General features: G+C 36.5%; 1 protein-coding gene across 4 annotated transcripts in view; it reads left to right on the top strand.

The window, feature by feature from the left end:
• Slc38a4 (solute carrier family 38 member 4) overlaps nucleotides 1–26,093 on the top strand; it is a 65,701-nt gene that overhangs the window by 6,846 nt on the left and 32,762 nt on the right. For 2 of the 4 annotated variants that reach the window (XM_058576460.1, XM_058576459.1), the window contains exon 2: nucleotides 474–14,164. The exons of 1 other annotated variant lie outside the window; for it this stretch is intronic. In XM_058576460.1, coding sequence (XP_058432443.1) covers nucleotides 12,281–13,657 — 1,377 coding nt within the window. In that variant the 5' untranslated portion in view covers nucleotides 474–12,280 and the 3' untranslated portion in view covers nucleotides 13,658–14,164. Of the gene's footprint in view, nucleotides 1–473; nucleotides 14,165–19,175; nucleotides 19,310–26,093 lie in introns of those variants that run through there. One more of the 4 variants, XM_046435452.2, reaches the window with a different exon arrangement.

The following is a 26,093-nucleotide window of genomic DNA, read 5'->3' as shown; positions in this document are numbered from 1 at the left end:
TGTATGACCAATCATTTCTTGTTAAAATGATTTAGTACTTAAAAGATTGATCTTTGCAACCTCGCTTTGTGAATGTGGGAAAGCGTTCAAATGGTTGAGAAGGCTGGAAGGAAGAGCTGCTCTGTTATAGTCCCCAAAACATGTTTATTCCTCTTTTGAGGCAATTCTTTAGTAACAGCACACTTAAAAAATAAAAAAAAGAAGAAGAAAAGTAAGTTTAACACCTCTTTAGCATATGTGGCTGGTTAAATGATTAAATATTCTGCTGTATTTAATCATTCTTTCTATATAGAGGAGTCTATGCTGTTGGTTGTCATATATATTTAAAATTTTATTTTGAAATCATTATAGATTCACAGGAAGTTGCAGAGCTAGCACAGAGAGGCCCCATATACTTTTTTTTTTTTAAGATAGAGAGAGGGGAGAGAGAGAGAGAGAGAGAGAGAATTTTAATATTTATTTGTTTTTTTTAGTTTTCGGCGGACACAACATCTTTGTTTGTATGTGGTGCTGAGGATCGAACCCGGGCCGCACGCATGCCAGGCGAGTGCGCTACCGCTTGAGCCACATCCCCAGTCCCCCATATACTTTTTACCCAGTTTCCTCCAGTAGTTACATCGACATACTTTCAGTACAGTATCAAAATCAGGAAATTGATATTGGTACAATGTGTGTGTGTAGCTTCTGTGTCATTTTATTGCATGTGTAGATTTGTGCTGCTATCTCCATTCAAGATTCAGGACTTCCATCTCCATGAAGAGCTCCCTTGTACCACCCTTTTATTGCCACACCCACCTTCTCCTCCTGACCCTTGGCAACCATATGTTTCCTGATTCTGTATTTTTATCATTTTTGAGAATGTCATGTAAATGGAATCATGGAATACTACTGTTTTATTTTAAAATAAGATTGCATTTTTTTTCTCTCTGTTTAATGCTCTTAAAGATCCATTCAAAGTTTTCTGTAAACCAATAGTTTTGTCTTTTTTTCATTTTTGAGTAGTGTTCTAGGAGTATTTTTTGTTTTTTTAATCTATGGAGATACTTATTTGACACTCAATGGGACTGAATTTCACCTGATGAGGTGGAAAGTGGGAGGACACAATTTGAACAAGTTTTTCTTTCCAAAATGGCATTTGTGTGTTATAGTGCGAAAGAATGTGTAATGTACCTTAATTTAAAACAGACCCCTGTCTATGCCCAGTGGCGCACATCCATAATCTCAGTGACTGGGGAGGCTGAGGCAGGATGATTGCAAGTTTGAGTCCAGCCTTGGCAACTTAGCCAGACCCTCAGCAATTTAGTAGACCCTGATTCAAAAGAAAAAAGGGAGGGGGGGGGCGGGGGAAAGTGGGTTGAGGAGGTAGTTCAGTGGTAAAATATTCCCGGATTTGTATCCCAGGACCAAAAATAAAGAAATAAATAAAACTGATCACTGAAGGATTAAAAAGGAGAAAAGGAAAAGGAAAGAGAAATTTATGTACTCAGACAATAAGGCATAACCCTGTACCTTGGAAGTTTTTCATATCCTTATGGCAATCTGTTCTTTGATGGTTACCTTTCGTTAAACAACTCAGGTTTCCTGAAACTAACAAAAACAAAGCCTCTGCCTTAGGAAAATTCCTGTCAGCCTTTGCTCTGTCACATCACCTGACCAAAAAAAAAAACAAAAAAAACCTGAGGAATAGGCATGACTGTAAATGACAAAGAGTAGCTCTTTGGGTTGACAGCAGTCACCAAGAACACAAAACAGCATCTCTAGCCCAAGGGCATCTATCAAGATCAGGATGTTCTTGGAGACTGTCAGATAACACTATTCTGGCCCTTTGCCCCACCCACCTACCTACATTTCTCAGTATTTGTCTCATTTTAGTGGAAGCTGTTATCCTTCCCATATGCACTAAAGCTTGAGCAATCTGAAAACTGGAAGCTGCCACTAGCTAGGGAAAGTATGTTACTGCAGGATGGTGTGCAGACGCCTTAGGCTCCACCCCTTCCTTCAGCCAGTGCTCACTGGAAAGCTCCCTCACCACACCCACCCCATCAGCAGAGGGGAGAAGAAAATACCCACTATGATTCAAAGAGTTTGCAAATAACCCTTTCTTTGCATTTTTAGAATTTCACATTCTGGACTTTCAGAGTCATGTTGTTAAGTCACAGAATAAAAACCTATTATCAGTCTGGAACCCTGACTAGTCTTGCATCTAACTCAGTGCGCTGTCTTAATTCTTCATTTTAATGATTTCTGTTACCAGAGGAATATTCCTTATCCTACACCCTGCCAGAGAACAAAGGATAGGTAGAGAATGGTTCTAAGATCTAAACATGAAGAATTGTCACAGCTAAAGTAATTTATAACTCCTTTACAGGCAGTCTGCTTTTCTGAATCTTGCAAGATGCAATTGAATTCTTAGTCTTGTCTTTCTTTATGATTTATTTTGAGTAAACATTAGATACCTGTGTCACTTTGCAGTGACACTTCTGGGGCATAGCTGCTGAGCGTGTGTGTGGTCCAAAGGTCCCTCAGCATGGGCAGGGTAGTTAACTTAGTCCTGTAATCTTGAGGGAGAAACTACTTTGTTGCAAGTCAGGCGACTGAATAAAAGCCCACTGACTTTTGTTAACCTCTTTCATGTTTTGCTGTTTACTTATTTGACTAATGATTACAGCCATTAGGAAGGTGTGCTAGGAAATGTAAATATATTGATTGTGTTTCCAACATTGTAGGCATTGATTTTTCTAAAGGATCATGGGAGGGTGGTTGTTTTCTTTTAAACCACTTCATTCAAAAAGAAGAAATAGAGTTTTCTGAAGTAAAATAGAAATGTCGCATTTACTATATGGATGTAGACAAAGATCAAGTATTAGTTGTATAATTATTTTCAAACTAGTTTGTAACATTCTAGCAATATACACACTTTGAAGAATGAAATATTTAATGCTTTACATTATTCTTTATTTCAAAATTTCTTAAAGTTTAAACTCCTCAACCTGTCAGTCAAGGTCAACCTCAGCCAAATTCTATGTAAACATTTCATTTTAGCTCAAGTAGATGCCTTTTGTTTTGGTGTTACTTGGGTCAAACTTCTGATCCCATTTCTCCTTCCTGGGATCCTTTCTCTTCTGTCAGAAGTCACACATTCTTCCTACATGAAATCTGCTCACCCTTTTCTGTCTGCCTCAGCTATCATGCTGAGCTCTCCGGTTCAAGTCACAAAGACCTGAAGACTGCTTTATAAATAGTATCTGCTATGGTTTGGATCTAAAGTGCCCCACAAAAACCCATATGCTAAAGGCTTGGTTACCCCCAATGGCCCTTTGAGAGATGGTGGGACTTTTAGGAGGTGGAGCCTAGTGGTAGGAGTTGGGTAATTGGGGACGTACCTTCAAAGGGGATATTGGGATCCTGGCTCCTTCCTATGTCTTTCTTTACTTTCTGGCTGCCATGAGATGAAAGACTTTGCTGCACCACATGCTTCTCACCATGATGTTCTGCTTTGCCACAGGCCTAATGTGACAGACCAACAGAGATTGGCAATTCATGCCTTGTGATATAGTTTTTCATGTTTCAAATTTTTAAAAAAAAATCTGCTTTGAGATACAAAGGATCAGGCTCAAGAAATATCTCACATCTAAACCTAGTAAATAAATTAATGTTTCTAGAAGTTTCTTCATGTTGAGCATTCAAATTAGTCCTGTTTCTGGGTCCACACTGGGAGGTAGAAAGCAACCCCTCTATGCCATGAGTTCAGAAAGGCATTGGATATTTTGGTGGAACAAGACCACAGAATGTCCCCGGTATCTGTTTGTTTATTCACAGCAAAGGAGTGGTTTGCAATTATTGAAGCTGTCGGAGAGAAAGACCTTGGAAGTTTTTGTTGAAAAAAGGTGGTAAATTTAAATATAATCGTATTTACTATTGCCATTTAAAAGTGTGTAAAAATATTATTTTAATTTTTATATATAGAAAAATACTTTAGTCTTGGACTCAACTCTGTATACTCTATCTTCCTCATAAACTATTAAGTTATTCAACCTCAAATTCTCCTGTCACAGACTTTTCAGGAATTTTATTTTCTCAACTGATAAGAGGTATTCTATACCAAGATCTCCCAATTCTTCTCAACTATTATTCTGTACATAGTCACTTTTTAAAACATTTGACCAGAATTAAAATGAAAAGTCTATTGATGCCGCTTTTGTAATTCTCTCAATAAGGCAAACACAAATAACACATGCATACACACACAAGCACGTGCACACAAACACAGAGGAATATGCATATTTGCACAGGTATATTTCAGAATTTCTAGCTTTGTGAATTCTTTTGATTTATAAAAGATTAGAAAACCAGTTCAATAACTAATGTGAATACTTTAAAAAAATTGTCCCTTTATTCTCCACCAAGTTTAAACTGAGAAAAACAAATGTAGGAAGCACACTTTTTAAAAGTCAAGAAATAGTCAAAAGGGAAAGTCAAGAAGTAGCTGAGTGTGGTGGGACTCAGGTTGCCCAGGACTTGGTCCATTGAACATACCAGCTGGGATGAACAGAAAGCCCACTATATTATAAAGCACAAACGCTTTTCCTACAATAAAATAGAAGAAGGGTTTTGTATTTCAGAAACAAAGGATTTTGTTTATTTTTTTCTTAAAGTTCCTCAAGATTTACTTTTGACAAATAAATCTCAAACATACAGAAAATGTCAGGCAGAATAAAAATAAGATATTCTATTTACATATCATGTTCTTTTCTAAAGTGATAATCATTAACCTAAATCCTCATATTTTTCTGGTTGTGTGCTCTTTGCTGCCATCCTAATATATTTAAACTCTAATTTCTTTTTGTTAAAAACAATAACAATAGCAAATACTTAGAAATATTCTAAGTTACGGATTTAAAATATTCTCTGGTCTCGTATTAAGATTTTACTGTGCATATTTCCACTTTGTAGAATATCCAATCTGTACTGGTATAACTAAAACATATTTGTAATTTCTTTCTTTCTTTCTTCTTTTTCTTTTTTTTTTAAAAATAGTCTCCTTATCTTGGAAACACATATGTATAAACTCTGTGCTGCACTGGTTGCTAGGGCAAGTCCGTATAGTCTATTAAATATCAGACCAGAGTAAATAGACCTTGCAGCAGACCAGAGTCTTCCAGAGTCGCACTGGAGGCCTGTAGACCATGTCTGCATTTCTCTTATAAATATATAGATATATATTTTCAGAGCTTTCTAGACCTGGAATGTTAACTCCTTAACTGGTTAACAAGGCAACAAGTGCTAATGCCCAAGATGGTGACATTTTAAGGGGCCTACTAAATGGAGCCAGTTTGCCATAGATCTGTCAACATTACAAATATCAAAAGTTTGGGAACCATTCTTTTGCCAGAAGGCTTAGGAATTAAAGTTGCCATTTAGTTTTTGGCCAGGGAAATGGAATAAAATTTTTGAATTGGAATTTAGTAATTTCATATTTTATCACTATTCTGAATCAAAAATAATCTATTGCTAGTAAATGTCCATAAAAATATTAAGTACCTAGGTTCTTTTATGTGGTTTACTTATTTAAAAGTATGCAGCCAGAAATAACAAATACTTATTTATGTTTTATTTATATCCCAGGTGTGTAGCTTTTTGCCTGCATTATCTTATGTACCAGCTACTGACCCTCTGGCCACTTAGAATCCTTGAAAAGTCATTTTGTCCCCAAATCTACTTAACTGAGACATGTTATCTGATGTGTATTTTGTAGTTAATTATTCTCAAATAATATTAGTGATCATAACATAGAATAAATAAATGTGATTATGTGAGGTAATGAAAAGCCTTGAAAGAAAATCGTTTTTTAAACATGTTAGCTTTACTCTTGGTAAGCATTTTAGATTTAATTCATGTGGCACAAAGCCATAGTATCGTAGCTATTTCTGTACACTGAAATGAATGAAATCCTTCATTTCTGTATTTCAAAGGATGAGTCAAACTGGATCTAATAAAGGATGTGACACCATAATCTTTCAGACTTCAACTCAAATTCTAAGCAGTCTTATCCAGATTAACCTCATGTTAATGGAAAGTAGCATATATGTAAGACTTCCCTGTATCAAAGCTAAAAGATGCCCATCAATTATGTGCTTGGTCAAGAAGCTGCCTTAGAGAGAACCATATTGATTCATGTAAGCTAACTTATCCATGCACCCATTCATATTGATTAAAAAGTTCTTACATTTGATTCAGCTGACTGTGAATGACACCAAACCAGTGTGGCCAGCCAATTTGGGAATGAGTACTGACATGTTCAGCAATTTCGAATCTTAGAGTATAAGCAAAATGTAGGTCACTTACTTTGGCATTTGGAAAATGTGCATTGGTACATCTTTGAGTCTTCTGATCTGTCAATCTCACCAAAAAGAACAATAACCCAAAGCAAGATCAAACCAACCCCCCTAAAATCTACCCATACATTTGCATGTTTAAACACTGACTAAAGGACGGATTTAGGGGTAAATTGTACCATGGTGCTGTTCAGCTTCACAGGTTGGTTAATGTTAAGCAAACACATATTGCAAACTGTGTCTTATTACAAGGTTGTTTTCTGAGATTCCATGAGTCAGGGTCAAAAATCTGTCCTTTTCTAGCTGGCAGCAGTACTAATCGATAAGTTTAACAAGAGAAATAATGGTCTAATAAACAGTAATAATACACTTCCAAGCAAAAAGTGTTGAAACTAATTTAATTATCTAATCAATTTTGTGAATATCACATCACTCTTATAAAAAATATCAATAAAAATTTATAATGCCTAATACCTAGTATCTCCTTTAATCCTCACAGTAACCTTGCATATGTTTTTTATTAGATCCAGTTTTAAAAGAGAAAACTAGGTTCCAGAATATTCCCACTCTGATTTAATCTCCTTCTTCAACAGAGGTTTATGAAGTAGGCACCACATGAGACATTGACATTAGAGGCAATTCTTTAGATATAATCTTCTCTATGTTCCAGACACTCCGCTGAATGCTGTATAAATATTAACTTAGTTAATCCTCATAAGAGCAGTGTGAGGTAAGCATTATTATTATTTCCTTTCTGTAGATATGGAAACTGAGGCAAACAGAAAAGTCAAACAAGAAAAGGCAAACAACTCATCCCAAAGTCAGGAAGTTAATAAGTGACTGAAATCGGATTTAAGTCTAGGCAGACAAACTCCTGAATCTATACTGTTTGACTCATGTGTGGTAAATAAGACACAGTGTCTGCTTTTGAAGACTTGAAAGTCTAGAAGGACAGATATAAACAAATACATTTCAGTCTGGTCTGTAGGAGGCAGAAACAGGAAAAAGGAACAAAGGATTAACTCGACCTTTTTTAATCTCTCAGCAGATTGGCAGCAGAGTGGAGGTCAGATCTGAATCCTTGAATTTGGACTCCAGAGGCATGTGCTCTGCATTTCATTGGGTGCCCCATATTTGATAATGAGTTTGAAATGACAGGAGAAAACAATAATGCATTTACAGGACCATCACATGGGAGCCAGAGGATAAAAAACTGAGCTTCTTTGAACAGGGAAAAAAAAAAAAAGTACTATACCTCCTAGTAGATAAGAATAAAAACATAGATGTCTAGATCTCTCTTCATACATGGAACATAATTATATGTAAATATTGCCAGAATTCTTGTGTATGTCAGCTTGACTATAAAGCTCCCTAATTACTCTAAGGTTTATGGTCAGTTGGAATGAAATACAACCAGAAATCAGCAAGCAGAAAGCAAGCCTCAAGGCATGAAGACCCTGATAAGCCCTGTTAGGGAGCATCATAGATATACGCTGATTGAATAAGGTTGATTAATGGCTGAAGACAGGAAAGGAAAACAAAAAAGGGCTAAAGGCTATTCATTCCACTCTTCATCTTTTAGTGAAAATTTTGATGAGGAGAATTAAATTGAAAAATTAAAATTGGAATTTCCTGTGAACATAGAATTTTTATGTCCAACAACTTTTCCTAGTGGATAACCCACTTTAAGATTTCTTTGGCCACTGTGTAAGTAGAGTTACCATTTATTTACATTGCTAAGTTTGTTTAGTCCAAACAGTGGAGAAGGAATTCCATGAGAAGAAAGAAATTTGATCCTTTGGAAGTGCTGTTTTATTTATAGTGTATTTTAGAGCTATAGATTTTTCTCTTTTTTTTTTTTTCATTAATAAAATAGGGCTTGGCACAAAGAAGGTCTGCCAAAAAATAAGTGTGCGACTTTCATTTCTACTTGCCAGGGTCCTATTGTCGCCCTAGGAATAATCTACAATTTTTATATGAGGAAATGAAGTTTACTGACTTCTTGATAGTACAGTTGGTAGTTGATGGAGTCAGAATTGACTCAGGTACCTTTTGAATTGAAGCCCCAATCCCATGCTGAGTACTGGCATTATAAAAGAACTTCTTCAGCCTTAGGGATCTTTACCATGTCCAAAGACTTCTCCTGCTGGTTGGGAGGGGGTAGGTACAGTTTCAAGACAAAGGCAGTGCAACTTCTCTGTCTTCTTCAGGAAAAGCTAATACTAAAAGCCTTAAGCAAACTCCAAAGAAAATACCATCAACTTTTGAAAACACTTTTGAGAGAAAAAAACACAAGTTAAATTGCTTGAGTCACTATGATTATTTTCTGTGCATCTAAAAATCAGACCACTCATCCTAAAAAAAACACAGATCCTTCGCCCACTTGTTACCCTGTCACACTAAACTGCACCTTATAAAGAAGATTTAGAAAATATAAATGCTTGCAAAGAAGGACATGTGTGTCACTGGAAAATGGTTCATATAATTTGTTTAAGCATCAACCTCAGGTGAATTTTAAAATTAGAAAAAATGTAAATATTTTTAAAAATTTAAATATGTTCTTACTTGAAAAATAATTTCCAAATATCTTGGAAGGAGTAGATAATCAAGATATCCATAGTTAAATATTTAATCCCTATAAGACCTGTGATTAGCTCCTTTTTAATATACAATATTTTGCTTTATGATTACTTCATGATGGTGTGAAAGTGATATATATTCAGTAGAAACCATACCTGGATTTTTATCTTTTCCCAGGCTAGCAGTATGTGGTGTGATATTCTTAACAATGTCTAACTGTAGGCTAAACTGAGTGAGCACATTCCAAATAGGCAAGGCTAGCTTATAATGTTTGGTAGGTTAAGCATATTAAATGTATTTTCAGTTTATGGTGTGTTAATCAGGTCATGATTGTACCATAAGTCAGGGAGCATCTACCTCATGAACCTGAGTTTTTCTGTTCTTAGCTAATTTATAGTACAATAATCCTTGTGGTCCAAGCACAGAGCAGGGGACCAAGTTCACATAAGCCCTCTTTCTAAGGATGCACAGCAGGGAAAAATTCATGCATGCTATGTAGATGATGTTTACTTTTTACAATAACCTTGATTATCACAATTTCTAACAAAGAACGTGTTCTTGACGTGTCTGAAGTCTTGAGCTCCATGAGGCACTGGTGAGCTGGATTTGTTTGTTCTTATTATGAACTCATTTTAGTTGAACAACAACAACAAAAAAAGACATGGTACCCAAAGCCTCCTGTGACCCCCTAGTGACTGCTCCATTTGAGTCTCCTCATCCCAGGAACACCTGGCAACCAAGAGCCCATCTCACCTCCTTACCTTGCTGTTGCTGTCCTCTCTGCTTGCAGTCTGCTCTCCATCCCATTCCTCCTGAGAACTCCTGTCTACTCTTTCAGCTTGAGCCCAGTGTCACCTCTTCAAACAAGTCTTCCTGCCCCATCAAACTGAGTTGGGAGCCGACTTCTCCTACCCCTTAGATCTCAAGTGCATTTCACGCACCATCTTGTGTCATCATGGCCTAGTTAAGCAACAGATTCATTTGAGAGACAGCAGGAAATTGGTTCCCCCTCCCCACAGTGTCACTTGTGTTAGCTTCTAGCATAAAGTCAGGCATAGGTGTTCAATATTTTTTATTGAATGAATAAGTGAAGCTGTCTGCTTATAATGCCATAATAGAAATTGATTATTTCCCATCATTATGAAAAAAAAATTGGCCTCCATTTTTCTCAATGGTATTTTGAGACCTCTTGCAGATTGGGAAGAAACAATCCATCTTTCTGGAACAAATTGGACACATATAATTTTTTTTTATCTAGATGCTAAATAGCTCATAAGTGCCCATTCAGAATCAGAGAATTTTTAAGGGTTGATTGTTTGCTTGTTAAGTACCCCAGATATTCTCACTAAAAATAGAGGTTTAGCTGATGGCTGGGATTGATTAACAATTGTTGAAAAAACTGAGAGAAGCTTTTTATTTTTGTAGGTTTTGTTCTAATTATCTTTGTTATTTTCTGAAAAACAAAAATATTCTATATTTTTTAAAGATCAGTCAGCACATGTAGATGACAAAAAATAAATATTATCTACCTTTCCTCATTCTGGAAACAACCACTATTAATATTTTGATATATGTTATTTCAAGTATTTTTTCTTTGTATGTATTTTTATATATTATATACATAGTTTTTTAAATAATTTAGGGATCATGTTATTATGAGATTTTGACTCTTACATTTTACAAGTTATAATTTTCCTATGTTCTTATTTTCCTGTGAACCCGTGATTTTCAGTGATTCCTTACTATTCCAAGAAGGCAGCTCTCTCCAAAGGAACTAAGAAATCCTTGCATATAAGCAGGAGCATTTGCTTTACCCTTTTACAATTGACCCTGAGCAGAAGGAGCTATTGCATTAATATGACAGAACTCATCAATTAGAATAATTAGAATGTCTTAGAATGTCTCTTGTTGCAACCTTGTAAATAAGTTCTTTTTTTAGAAAGGTGTTGGATGCACACACTTTGAATCAATGTCTTTAATAAAGACTTTCATTCATTCAATATTTATACAGTACCTAGTGTGAACCAGACAGTCTATTATTAATCAAGGTAAACAAAATAGGTTGTTTAAAAACTAATATAAATTGGGTGTCTAGACAAAGTTTGAATCTATCCTCAAATCTAAATATACCATCTGCCTGAATGTCTCCCTTCTGCTGTTGTCCCACTGAATAAGGTCAAGATATTTATTTTTTCTGAGTCAGCTTTGCTATATTTAAAGAAAGACTGGTGTTACCATTTTTATACCCAGCCCTCCAGGAATTTCTCTACTAAATTCTATACTAAAGCAACTGAATTATAATTCTCTACTAAAGCAACCCATAAAGAACAAAAAGCTGATTTAATGGTGCCAGAGCTGGCACTGCCCATTCTTATAGCAAAGGACAATCCCATCGCTCAGTGAGTGTGCTGTGTAGGGCTGCGTTGCACCATGACCCCCACCAGCAGTAGAAGTGAGCCCTGTACAGAAACCCATCTTCTCCTCTATTGAGGAGACATGCATGATTCAGGAAATCCCAAGTTCCCTGAAAAGGAAATTATTTTTTCTCTTTTCACTCAGATTCCTTTGAACAATGCGTTTTGGTGAGTGTGCATTTCTTATTTCAGCATTCTGAATAGGGTACTAAAAAGGCAAACTAGAGTAGGTCTTTGGTCAGTAGGGATGCTGTTTTTTACAGCATAGTTTGGTGTTACCATCATTTGGGATGGGAACCTTCTTTTCAAAAGCCCTACTGAGTGCTCCCAGCCCAGCTCCTCCCTAACAGCCTATTGGGTTACAGCTTCAGGAACTGTTGAGAGTTCAAATTCAAGTCAGATGACATCAGGATTACAAAGTCCAAGCTCTAATGAAGCTACAAAAATCAAAATTCTTTTGGTAAGAAATTTGGTTTTCAAAGGAATAGGATGGTGGGAATACCAAAGAGAGCAGAGGAATTAATATATTGTGACCCAAGAAGAATGCAATTTTTAAAACCACCAATTGTCCTTAATTAGAAAGGCAGTCAACTCAGCCCAGTATTGTATTAATATTGCAATCATTATAAAGAACTGAAATTGACAAGGTGATTTAGCTGTTTAGGAAGTGTCACTGTAATAATCTGTGTGATTATACATCTCTTAGACATGCTATTTTCTTAACTAGGCATTTTAAAGGCTGGGAATCATTCTTTAAAGCAAGCTTTTAAGAACTCTTAATTTAACAGAATATCAATGTATTATTTAAATTGTAATTACCCATAAGTTTCACAGACCTTGTAATCCTTCTTCACCATAATATATCTGTTTAAGCAGAAGTCTGGAATGAACTTGTAATACTTTTCTCTACATCATTTATATGTGGGATTAAGAACTGATGTGGTCATCAAAATGGCGATATTACCAAAAGTTCTCTATAGGTTTAATGCAATGCCAATCAAAATCCCAACGGCATTTCTTGTAGAAATAGAGAAAGCAATCATGAAATTCATATGGAAAAATAAAAGACCCAGAATAGCAAAAACAATGCTAAGCAGGAAGTGTGAATCAGGCGGTATAGCGATACCAGACTTCAAACTATACTACAGAGCAATAGTAACAAAAACAGCATGGTACTGGTACCAAAACAGGCGGGTGGACCAATGGTACAGAATAGAGGACACAGAAACCAATCCACAAAACTACAACTATCTTATATTTGATAAAGGGGCTAAAAGCATGCAATGGAGGAAGGATAGCATCTTCAACAAATGGTGCTGGGAAAACTGGAAATCCATATGCAACAAAATGAAACTGAATCCCTTTCTCTCGCCATGCACAAAAGTTAATTCAAAATGGATCAAGGAGCTTGATATCAAATCAGAAACACGCCATCTGATAGAAGAAAAAGTTGGCTACGATCTACATACTGTGGGGTCGGGCTCCAAATTCCTCAATAGGACACCCATAGCACAAAAGTTAATAACTAGAATCAACAAATGGGACTTACTCAAACTAAAAAGTTTTTTCTCAGCTAAAGAAACAATAAGAGAGGTAAATAGAGACCCTACATCCTGGGAACAAATCTTTACTCCTCACACTTCAGATAGAGCCCTAATATCCAGAGTATACAAAGAACTCCAAAAATTAGACAATAAGATAACAAACAACCCAATCAACAAATGGGCCAAGGACCTGAACAGACACTTCTCAGAGGAGGACATACAATCAATCAACAAGTACATGAAAAAATGCTCACCATCTCTAGCAGTCAGAGAAATGCAAATCAAAACCACCCTAAGATACCATCTCACTCCAGTTAGATTGGCAGCCATTATGAAGTCAAACAACAACAAGTGCTGGCGAGGATGTGGGGAAAAGGGTACACTTGTACATTGCTGGTGGGACTGCAAATTGGTGCAGCCAATTTGGAAAGCAGTATGGAGATTTCTTGGAAAGCTGGGAATGGAGCCACCATTTGACCCAGCTATTCCCCTTCTTGGTCTATTCCCTAAAGACCTAAAAAGAGCATGCTACAGGGACACTGCTACATCGATGTTCATAGCAGCTCAATTCACAATAGCAAGACTGTGGAACCAACCCAGATGCCCTTCAATAGATGAATGGATTAAAAAAATGAGGCATTTATACACAATGGAGTATTACTCTGCATTAAAAAATGACAAAATCATAGAATTTGCAGGGAAATGGATGGCACTAGAGTTGATTATGCTAAGTGAAGCTAGCCAATCCCTAAAAAACAAATGCCAAATGTCTTCTTTGATATAAGGAGAGTAACTAAGAACAGAGTAGGGACGAAGAGCATGAGAAGAAGATTAACATTAAACAGGGATGAGAGGGGGGAGGGAAAGGGAGAGAAAAGGGAAATTGCATGGAAATGGAAGGAGACCCTCAGGGTTATACAAAAGAACATACAAGAGGAAATGAGGGGAAAGGGAAAAATAATACAAGGGGGAGAAATGAAGGTCAGTAGAGGGGGTAGAGAGAGAAGAGGGGAGGGGAGGGGAGGGGGGATAGTAGAGGATAGGAAAGGTAGCAGAACACGACAGTCACTAGTATGGCAATATGTAAATCAATGGATGTGTAATTGATGTGATTCTGCAATCTGTATTTGGGGTAAAAATGGGAGCTCATAACCCACTTGAAGCAAAGTGTGAAAGATGATATATCAAGAACTATGTAATGTTTTGAACAACCAACAATAAAAAAAAAAAAAGAACTGATGTGGACGAGGCGGGTCTCTTTCAAAGAGGAAAGACAGAGACTGTCAATGTAATGGACTATCCCCTAACTCGCCTTTTTTTTTTTTTTTTTTTTTTTTAGTCAGCTGAAGTGAAATGCATTTTTCTGTTTATGTCTATGGCAAAGTCAATACATTTGTCAACTTGCACCAAACTTGTTTGCTGATTTTGCAACACCATAGTTGACTATTCAAACATTTCCCAAATGCTGCATTGTATAACTGTAGAGGTAGTTCAGGTTGGATTGAATAGAGGGTGATGCCATAGACTGAGCAGTTCCTTAGAGTTCATGGGCCATTGAATTTCCCTTTGTTTGGGCTAAAGAAGCTCTTCCGGGCCTCATATTTGGAAGGGTCTCAAATTGTGACTTTTTGAAGGTATCATCAAATGTGGCTATTCATATAGTCATTTCAAATACATATGTGTGAAGATCTTGATGCAGTGATGCAGATGAAAGCATATCAAGCCCATTCCTGGCTTCTGCCTAAGCAGATATGTTATGGAGAAGAAGGGTAATAAGCTTTATATGTGATTGAGACTTAAATAACGTGTGGAAATTCTAAATATTAAATAGAAACATTTAAAATGTGCTACATGAAATCCCAGCGGCTCAGGAGGCTGAGGCAGGAGGATCATGAGTTCAAAGCCAGACTCAGCAATAGAGAGGAACTAAGCAACTCATTGAGACTCTATCTCTAAATAAAATACAAAATACGGCTGGGGATGTGGCTCAGTGGCTGAGTGCCCCTGTGTTCAGTCCCCGGTACAAGCACTACAGGTTAGGAACCCTATTTTAGATTTTAGAATCATTTAAATATATTTGGTGCTCAAAGGCCCAAACTTCTATGAACATTGAGAATTCCAGCTGAAGGGATATTAGAAAATTATTTAATCTCTGCTTGTGATTAATTGTATATGTGTATATTATCTTTGGAGGATAATATTCAACTTTATTTCCTTTTACTTATTTTTATTCTGTAGGTTGAGTTGAGTAGTTACAGAACCATGAAAAAGAAACTCATAATATAGTTCAGCTTTTACCCCCTGCAAGTAGGTAGAGAGGATAATATACCAGTACAGAGTGCTTGATTCATCTTTGTGATAATATGGAACTCTGCTGTTTGAATAATTTAGGAAGACTTCTGTAACATTTCTCTATGGATTTTTACTTTTCTTTTTTTAATGAGAACCAACATTTAAAAAGAGATAAGGCAAAGAATTTGGAGTGCCAAAGCCCTGACATCAGAAAAGATCACAAATTCTCTTCAGTTCTCTAAGCTTGGAAATGAAAAGGCACAGGGTAAATCCTATGTTAAAGAGAAACCATAAAAGTGTTTTTAACTGCAGTTCTGTTAGTCTTCCATTTTTTTTAGGAAAGATTTAGTCCATCCGATAAACAGATACCTACAACACTATAAAAACCAGTTGGATTCACATAAGTGTGGTCTATATTTGAGAGCTGCAGGAGGGGGAGAGACGGGAGGTCTATGGACTTAATCTACTTTATTAGATTCTGAGTTCACAAACCTAAGGGCTGAAATGATAAAAGACAACTCTTCTGGGGAGAACAAAGCATCATAAACACAGTGTAATAAAGAGAAGATAAAAAAAAAAACAGAAGCGAGAAAAAGGTAGATAACTTAAAGAACAGGTAAAGTGAGAGCAAAGAAATCAGTGGATACAGTTCAAAATCACTCAAAGTTAGGTCATTTGGTTTCTTAATCTTTACTGGTTCTATACCTCTTCTTCCAGTTTGGCTGTAACCAGAGTCTATTTCCAAATATTATTTTGTCCCATGACTAAAATTAGCAATTTGGGTACAATCAAGATGAGAACAAGAGGTTATCTTTCTCTGTACCATTGCAGAATGCCAGGATGGTCTGACTAAGGTTTCTGTTTTGCTTTTAATTGTTGACTAATCTTGATCTAGCTGCAGGTCTCTCTCTGAGGACACTTTTGAAGGTAGAGATTTTAAACAGGATGACCAGAGATTTTAAATATGGGTGAGAAAAAATATAATTCAATGCAAAGGTATGAGCTAAATCAGCTTCTTCAGAGCCATCAGTTTTATACTCTCAATAGATAACATTATACTGGCATGTGCATTCTAGCACCTTCTCTGTACTATTTGAAGATGATAGGCAGAAATCCACGGAAGGGCTGCTAAAATGGTTGTATTAGCACCCATATTCTCTTTCTCTGTGTGAAGAAAAATGAAGATTTTATTGCAAGTTTTTTGTTTCTTATAAAATGATCATATAAAACTCATAGTATGTATTGAGAACTAGTGAAAATGACCAAAAGAAATAGTAATACAAGAAAAAGAGCCAAATTCTGTTAACCCCAATTTAAACTCTATCCATCTGCCTTTCCTTCAGCCATCGTTCTCAGATAGGCAAATGCCACCAAACCCAAACTGTCAGTCAACCTCCTGGTGGTCCTCCTCCACCCATCTTCTCCCCTGCTTCTTTGCCCTGCTAGTTTCATTATTTTCTTCAGAAATTTTTCAAAAGATCTCCATCACTAAAAATCGGATATGCTGACATAATGCTCGTTTTAGTCGGGATCGTTCCATTCTATTCTTCCATTTTGCTTCAGAAAGTTCCCCTCTGTGGTCAGAATAACTTTCACTGTTGGTCAGAATTTGCTTTTAGAATTTCTGCCTTTTTCATGCACGAAGCTTTTCCTGTCTTCTCTGCTTACTGGAATCTCACATGAACTTTCAAGGCCCTGTTCAAGGCCCAGGAGATCCCCGAAACCTTCTTGCATGGCCGACCCCAAGAAGGGACTTTTCATCTGCTGGAGTCCGGGAGCACACTGCAGTCATCCTGGCATTAATTATGTCAGAGTCTGGGAAGCCAAGCATCTCTTCATGTGAACACATCCTATTCCTCAGCCCCAGCCCTGGAGTGCAGGCCAAGCCTTGCACACCTGTTCATGGTGGCACTTACTTGAATTTCATTTATGAACAAGTGGTGTCTGTCACCTTGTTGCCCAGAATTGCTTCATTATGCCCTATCACCCTGCTTCTCATTTTGTTTATGTTTTTAAAAGGCTGTACATATTGTGATACTGGAACCAAATCGGAGCTTGACTGAATATGTTGCCTTTGCCATGTTTTGAAAATTTTAAAAGAGCATAAATCTATTACCACATTATGTACAATCATATTACAGTATGATTTTGAGAAATATTCAGGGCTTTGGGCTCAGTGAGAAAATGCTTGCCTACCATGCATGAGGCCCTAGGTTCCATTCTTAGCACCATTAAAAAAAAAAAAGAAAGAACTATTTAGGGCATTAAATTGTTTAAGTTTGTACTTTCCTTACCAAAGAAAAGTTATTATGAGGTTTGTCAAGGCCAGACCAGACCAAACATTTCTTCATTATTTTTGGTCACATCTAAACATGTCAAATGATCTAGGGTAAAACGACAAATGAGGATCTTAGTTATTTAGTTCATTTAATTTCTGTGAAATTAGTTTTTCTGTACATAGATTTGATTTTTAAGAAGTATTAGAAAAAATTTTATGATAAGAATTTTGCTAGGTTCAAAAGGAATATAAGATCCTTTATAGAAATCTCTAAGTGTGCTTTTAATTTATAATCAAATATGCTATTTGCTACAATTATTTATTATATATAAAGGTCAGAATTACAAGCAAAATTTTAAGGGAGGAAAAGCTTTTGAAGATTTATGCATTTATCACTTCTTAAATATGAAGATATAAAATAAAATTCACTTATTGGAGTACATCCACTCTTGTTTAGTTGACCCACTATTAAATGGGATTTTACCAGAATAGAAGTCTTTAATTTTCTAAAAATTATTGCTGGTCTTTGCTCCATCTCACATTCATAAAGTAATTTTGCAAACAGAGTGAAAACCTAAGTTGGAAAGATCACAACTGGATGATGGAAACAGTAATTTAAAATGGAGTATTATTTAGATTTTCCTGATATTATAATTAGGACTTCTTTTACTATTGCTTTATTCCTGAAACCATAATAATTCTCATCTGACTAAAGACAAAGCTACCAGATGACTCTTAAAAAGGAGAACATGCTAAAAGACAAGTAAAACCAAGTATAACATACTAAGTTAATAGATCAAATAGGCCACATTTGAAAGGAAAAGGAGAAATGGGTAACTAGGCATTTTGTTTAATGTTTAATGTATTGCATCAACTTAAGAATTTCTTAATCAGAGAACAATGTCTAGGTTTTTTTTAAATAGAAATAGGAATTGACACAACTGATGTAACCTAGCATTGCTTCTGATTGGTTATCAGATTGTACACTCACTTCCTAAATATTTAAAAGGCAACAAACCCTTAATTTTCGATTGATTTCTAATCTGTTTTCCTCAGCTTACTTTCAGAATAGAGTCTAGCTGACAAATTTTCATAACAGAATAAATTATTTGCTAATACATTTCAGCCCTTCGTTATGTATATGGAGAGCTATGTGGGTTTTTTAAGTGGAGAAAAATGTACGTTTAGAACTCTTTCAAAACATCAAATAGCCTTTGCTTATTTTGAGGTTGGTAGCAGTGGATGATAATGGCATATGCTTTCCAATCTCCCACACCTTGGATAGATAACTTGACATCATTTGGAAGTGTATGTCATTCTGTAAAATTTCCTCCAAACAGATCAACAATTCAAAAGAAAATAACTCCTCTACTAGGTAATGAATTTTTTTTTTTGCTTTTGTGATTATGTTATTTCATTAAATAATCGGACCCCATTACTGTGGTTACTGGTTTGACTTGTATTCATAAACCCCCCAAAATCAGCATTTCTAGATTTATCAGCCAACCAATCTATAGCATTTTGTTGAAGAATGACACCCAAGTAAAAATTTCAGTGAGTATTTTGCTGTATAAAAGCCAGAATTCTAAAAGCAAAGAGAAATTGGTGTAACTGATGTTTAATCCAGTTGTACAACAGTAAACTGAGTTTGCTTCTTCTTTTTTTTTTTTTTTAAGCTGACGCAAGTTGGGCAGAGGGAGGTGTTGGAGAAAGGTGATGGTGTTGATTGGCTTGTCTCGTTCACTCCCACTGGTCTTTAAATCATTGTCTAGGTCTCCAAAGGTTCATCTCAGTCAACTCTGTTTCAGGGGTCTGCCATTCCAAACAATTCAGGAAAGACTGCACAGGACTGGATAAATAATTAAGGTACAGCTATTTTTACATATAAATGTTTGCAGTGTTAAATAGTGCTTTCTTATTATGTTGCTTTTTTATTCATTACAAATTAAAATGTTTGAAAATACTACTTGGGTAACTTTTTTTTTTTTCATTTAAAAAAGATCAATCAGTGTCAAACATTGAAATTATTTGCCCAGATCCTGAATGCAGTTTTCTTTTGTAGATAATTTTAGATTTGAGCATAAAATTAGAAATATGGATAAGAAGAAAATGAAACATTATAAAGACAATAGGTTTCGTTTTAGTTATTTATGTCTTCTGGTTGCTCACTGAATGTAATAAAGAGTTTGTCTTAGGATCAAACACAAAGTTGTAGAAGTACAGTTTAATGTTACACCATTAAGGATTTTCCTGTATTTTGAAAACAAAATAAAACAAAAACAACCTAAAAACATTGAATCAAAAGAAGGAACATCACATGAGTACAGCAGATGTAAATGACTAAAGATTTGGGCTAAAACATAATCGAAGGAAAAAGAAAAAGAGTTATTCTTACCTTATTCTTCTCAATTGGACCATTTAAAAAAGAATTTTTAGAACAAAGTTACTAGAAGAAACTGGGGAATTGTATAGAATATAAACATAGCTTTAGTTTTTGAAGGACTAGAATTGATTACCTAAAAACAGGGCTTGTTTGCTTCAAATTTATTAATCAGAAAGGGAAAATTCCCAGTGGATTTAAGTTTAGTTGTGTCTTAAGCATCTTGCAGAGTATATGATGATGATCTGTATTAAAAGCCCAGACAATAGCAAAATTGAAAAATATTTGAACTGAAGGAATATATCATACTCATGGACATTGATTGGGCTACACAGCGGTTGTAATATTTGGACAAACTGAAGAAATTTAGGTGTGTTTTCTATAAAAGATTGCTGTTTATTTTACAGTTCAAGAACCTCCTGTTCATATTTATATTTACATCATGTTCTGGGATTTTCTTGATAGAATTTATACGTAGATTCCTAAGAAATACATGGGCAATATTGGAAGTTCTGGAAAAAAATGTACTTTTGATCACTCTCTGGAGTTTTCTTTAACTAAGTTATACAATATGTTTTAAAGGTTATGAACTATAATGGCGTAGGGGAGCATGTGAGGAATGGAGGAACTTCAGATAGGGCAAAGGAGAGGGGATGGGGGTAGGAAATATGGCGGAATGAAATGGACTTCATTCCTCTAGGTACATGTATGAAGACACAAATGGTGTGACTCTACTTTGAGTACAACCCGAGAAATGAAAAATTGTGCTCCATTTATGTACTAAGAATCGAAATGCATTCTGCTGTCATGTATAACAAATTAGAATAAATAAATAAATAAATAAGTTAATTAAAGAAAAGGTTATGGAAGAAATTATTTTTAATATGAGTTACTTTAAATAAAGTAACAACAATTTTTTTCCAAAAGAAAAACAAGTACCTGTGGGGTGGCCTACTATCTATTATATAGAATATAAATATTTCAGAATTTACTGCATCCAGTTTATTAGCTGTTATGCATTTAAAATGTACAGCATGAAGAGTCACAGTGATAATAACATAGATGCTACATATCCTTGAATATTCTGCAAGCTAACTACTGTTTGGAAAAAATATGATCTCAAATTTATTTCAGAATTAGATGATTAAAAAAATCTATGTCTTCTAAGAACAGATCTGGAAAGCCTGTCTGGGAAAAAAAAAAAAAAAGAACATTCAAATATAATGCTTTAATTCTTATATTAGCCAGAAGGTAGTGTTTTAGCTCAGGGAAGAGACCTCAGCATAGGGTTAGTTATTGTGCCTTTTCTAGATCTTTCCAGATGCTATTTCTAAGCTGCATCTCAGTAGGGGAAAGGAATGGAAATGCTAAAATATTAGCACCAGCAATAGGAAATAGTCAAGTAAAGAAGGCCCTATTGTTATTGGCAAGTTTCCTCTCTAAGACATTCCACCTCAGACTGAATGTCTCGTGGAAGCTAATTTCTGTGAGAAACTGTGCCGCAGACTAACAGGCTACCTTACTGTTGAAGTGTGACTAGAATGGAATTGCTGGGATATTAAACGAACTTAACATAATGGCAATATTAGATAGGCTTAAAAGTTAAAAAAAATGCTATTAAAAAATAGCATTAAAAAGCATTAAAAAGCCGTAGTCATCTATCTGAGGTATAAGTTAGATGTCACTTTAAATTAGTCCCTTGGATGTAAGATACTTGACTTTCCGAAGTTGCATGACCAGCTATCCTCACTTGCTCAATGATAAATGCCATGTGAGTTGTCTGCTACCTAAACTAGATGTCAGAGTAGACTTGTGAGTTCTGGGTTGGTGTGAGAGATCAGACCAATAGTGATGGTGGGAAGTCTATGCTGCTGATGATAGCTCTCTTTCCACCTGGATTTACCAGCAAAATAAATGTTTGCAGTACCTACAAGAAGGTCATAACTTCTGCTTCTTGACTCAAGAACAGTTTTGCTTACCTGATTTGGTATCTTTCTTTCAAGTTGAGCCACGCATGTAAAATTTGAGAAATTTACTGTTTTGAGAATCTTCCATCCTCAGTGTGTTAGGTAACCACTCACACAACAGGACATTAAAATGTACTAGAATTTGGATGTAAGGAATCAGTTACTTAGGACATGTAGATATTTCCTTTTCTTTTGATGTTGTTGTTGTTTTGATTTTTTAGGTAGTCGTAGGGATGGAACCCAGGGCTTCACACCTGCTCAGCAAGTACTGTACCACTGAGCCACATCCCCAGCTCCTAGATTACTCTTAATAAATGTGATAAAAATGGAAGTCTTCTAACCTGATAGTATTCTAAGTACTTTTGCTTCAAGCTTTGATTTTCTAGCTCCACGAATGGGTCAATTGAATCGGCAGTGCTGTCGACCTCTGTATTGGAATATCCAATCGTTTTCTATAAGACCTCTTTGTATCACAGGGAAACTTAATGGGCTGGAAGGCTGAACTACAAAAACATCTGTCAAATCAAATTTGATCTTTCTTTTAGAAATACTTTGACTATCTTTGAGCAAAAAGCTGTTCTTTTTCCTGGTGAGCAGGAAAACAGTTCCATTTTATCTTGAACTATTAATCCCTACAACTGCCACAGGAGTGCATGCCTGTATCTATAATGGAGATCACTTCAAAGCATGTTGGTCTTAGTAGAATATGACATCAGGCACCTAGACCCTGGGGGCAGGTAGAGTCTACAGTCCCAGCACTGTTCCACCCTTGTGAAGCTTCCTGCCTAGAGGGAAAGACAATTCTTTGTTAAATAATTACATACATAAAAATGTAGGTACAGAGAGTGATGAGAACTCCGAGGGAAAGGAGAACATGCTACAGGAGCATACGATGAGGATCTAGCTTCGTTATGGGAGTCAAGGAAGGATTCTCTGACCACATGGCCTTTAAAGATGTTTAGGTTGTCTTAGTGAACATCAGGAGACACACCCATTAAGAATGTGTAGAAGTTCATTCCATGCAGGGAGCCCCGCTGGGTTGAAAGGTCCTGAGGTCGTAATGGGGAAATGAAAGAAGCCCATTGGATTCAGAGAAGGAGAGAAGCTGTGATTCCACCTGGGGCTAGATGGCTGTGCCTGGGTAAGAGGATGTAGAGCCTTACAGGATATTAGGACATTTGACTCAAAAATCCAAGAGAAAATCACCATGGGACTGTTAGGAAGTTATCTGGAATAATGGCAGCCATGGAGGTAGAAGTGGTGGATTTTAAATATATGTTGAAAGAAGGACTGATCGGACTTGGTGATAGGTTGGAAATGAGTAGAGAGGTGACAGACAGCAGATGAGAGGTGTCAATGATGATGGCTAGATTTCTCCAATGGGTGAATGGGCGAATAGAGGCGCCATGTACTCAGACAGGGGAGCAGTGGAAGAATTTAAGCCTGTGGAAATTGTATCTTTGAGTCAGTGGTGGCGTTTGTCAACATCATGCTTTTCTACTCTGCTCCTGCAGTGATTCACTGTGTAGTTCAATAAGAATTTATCCAGAGGAAAAATAGCAAAGATGTTCCTTATGTATATTATATAGTTCATTCCAAACTCTGTTTGCACTCATAGGCCGAGTTCCTCAGGTGCAGGAATTGTCTTATTCATTTTCTGTAAATTTCATAATTTCTGGCTCATGTTTCATTCTCAATATGGTTTGAACAAATGAATAAATAAATACCATCTGTGAAACACTCCAAAATTGAAATATAATAATGTGAGTAATCATGCAACTAAATTTTAGCATTCACAATGCAGGCTAAATACTTCAAGGTACACCCTTGGTGCTGCAGGCAAAGGATTCAGAATATTTCATTTCTCATAATATTCTAATGATTTTTAAAAATGTGCTTTGGGCTGCTATTCCCTTAAAACAGGCTAGTAATAAGAATGTTCAGAGGCAAAAATACGAGCTATGAAAATGTTTTCTAACTTTTGTGAGAGTTCCCATGACAAGGACCAAAATTAGGACTATGGGCTAAGCTCTTAAGCTATATTTCATGGGATGTATCACCTTCAAAAGGGAACCAGAGGAATGTTTCATGTATGGTAAAAATAGCATTAAATTAAGTCTTAATTTTCTTATCTGTGAGGGAGGACCTATCTTGCTTGCGATGTTTATGAAAATTATGAGAACTATAAAGCCCTCTTTTAGAAGTGCCTGAGATAAATTAAGCATATGAAATGCATTGTCTGTTTGTGTGCAGATGCAATCATCGATAGGATTCTGAGGGGAAAAGAATGTGAATGTATTGAGGGGCTAGTAGATGCCAAACTTTGACATACATTATCTCATTTAGATCCACACAGTGTTACTTTTGTGGGAAACAATAATACCCTCATTTTGCAGAAGATGAAAAGGTCAGAAGTTAAATAACATGGTCAGGATTTATACCCAGCTCTGTGTGTCACTATGGCCAGAATTCCTGTTTCCAGTACAAACTTTAATTCTCTTTAGGAGAGATAGCAATACAGAGATGGCAGAGTCTGGCGTCCACTGAGCCTGTGTCTCCATGACTCATCTGGAATAGGAACAAAATTAGCCACTGTGAACAGCATGTGCAAATAGCCTGACATGTTAGAGAACACTGTCCAGTGCATTCCTGAAACTCAAAGAATAGTGTATCTAGAACACTGAGAAGGGGAGTGTATAGCTCAGAGAGGTGGGTGGACTATGTGGAACCTTGCTGGATGTTGTTTGGATGTGTGTCCCCCACAGATTCATATATTGAAGGCTTGGTCCCCAATGCAGCAATATTCAGAGTTGGGACTTTTGGGAAGTTCTTGGATCATGAGTTCTCTGACCTCATTAGTGGATTAATCAGTTGATCACTGAATAGACTATTGGAAGGTAGCAGAGGCTGAGGGAAGTGGGACTTAATAGAAAGAATGGATCCTTAGGAGGGGTCATGCCCTTGGGAATATCATCTTGTCCTTGGTCCCTTCTCTGTTCCTCTATATCTCTTTCTCTGCATCTCTTCCTCCCTCCCCCCACTTCCTGGATGCCATTAGCTGAACAACATTCCTTCACCACACCCTTCCACCATGGTGTTCTCCCTTGCCTTAAGCCCAAAGCAAGGAAGCCATCCAACCATGGACTGAGACCTCTGTAACTATGAGCTAAAATAAATCTATCCTCCTTCTAAGTTGTGTATATCAGTTATTTTGTTACTGCAATGAAAAGCTAACACACTGGGCTTGTTGAGAGTTTGGGATTTTATTTAAAAATAAAGGGATGTGGGCTGGGGATGTGGCTTAAGCGGTAACGTGCTTACCTGGCATGCACGGGGCGCTGGATTCGATCCTCAGCACCACATAAAAAAAATAAAATAAAGATGTTGTGTCCACCGAAAACTGAAAAATAAATATTAAAAAATTCTCTCTCTCTCTCTCTCTCTCTCTCTCTCTCTCTCTCTTTTAAAAAATAAAGGGATGACATTAAAGGGTTTGAAGCAAAGAAATGTTATGATCTATGATGTTGCTGTTTGAAGATCACTTTGGCTTTTGTGTGGAGGATGAATAGGACAGTTAGAGAGGCATCCAGGAGCTCAGTTAGGAGGCTGTTAAAGTACACACTAAGAAATGATGGTAGCTTAGCAAGAGTGATGGTGGAAGAAATGGAAAGGAGACTAACTCGAGAAATACTTCCATTAGCTGTAAAGTGGATCAGACTTTCTTAAGGACTGGATGTTGGGGATAAGGAAGAAAAATTTCAAACAGAAGACTCTTGAACTCTGGCTTAAATAATTGAATAAATAGTGCAGCAGTTTTTTAATAGGAAACACTGAAAGAAGGGAACTATCACAAGGTAGATTTTAGGCACATTGAATTTAAACTGTCTTCAGATATGTAGGTGTCAACTATGCCACTGGACTCAGGGCAGGCGCTTACATCAATAACTCTGTTGGTCCTCAAAGACTCCTCAAGTTCCGTCTTCAGCCCAGGCTTTTCCTAAGTCCCTGAAAATGAAGCTCTAAGAATAGGAACTCCAATATCTAAGGGCAAAGGATGGATGTCCCAGGCCTAGGAGAGTCAATTTGTCCTTCTCTACCTTTATATTCTGTTCAGGCCCCAACCCCTTGGATGATGCCTGTCCACATTACTGCCGGATGATATTCTTTACCAGGTCTACTGATTCAAAGGCCAATCTCTTCCATAAATACCCTCCCAGACACGTTCAGAAATAATGTCTTACCAGCTTTCTGGCTGTCCTTTAGCTGAGCCAAGTTGACACATAAAATTAACCATCAGTGTGTG

Source organism: Marmota monax, unplaced genomic scaffold (assembly GCF_021218885.2).
Source record: "Marmota monax isolate L192 unplaced genomic scaffold, Marmota_monax_Labrador192_F-V1.1 WCK01_AAM20220418_F8-fsc00012, whole genome shotgun sequence".
In the NCBI taxonomy this organism is placed as follows: Eukaryota; Metazoa; Chordata; class Mammalia; order Rodentia; family Sciuridae; genus Marmota; species Marmota monax.
Note: the sequence above shows the minus strand (reverse complement) of the source record. Positions and strands in the feature narration are given on the sequence as shown.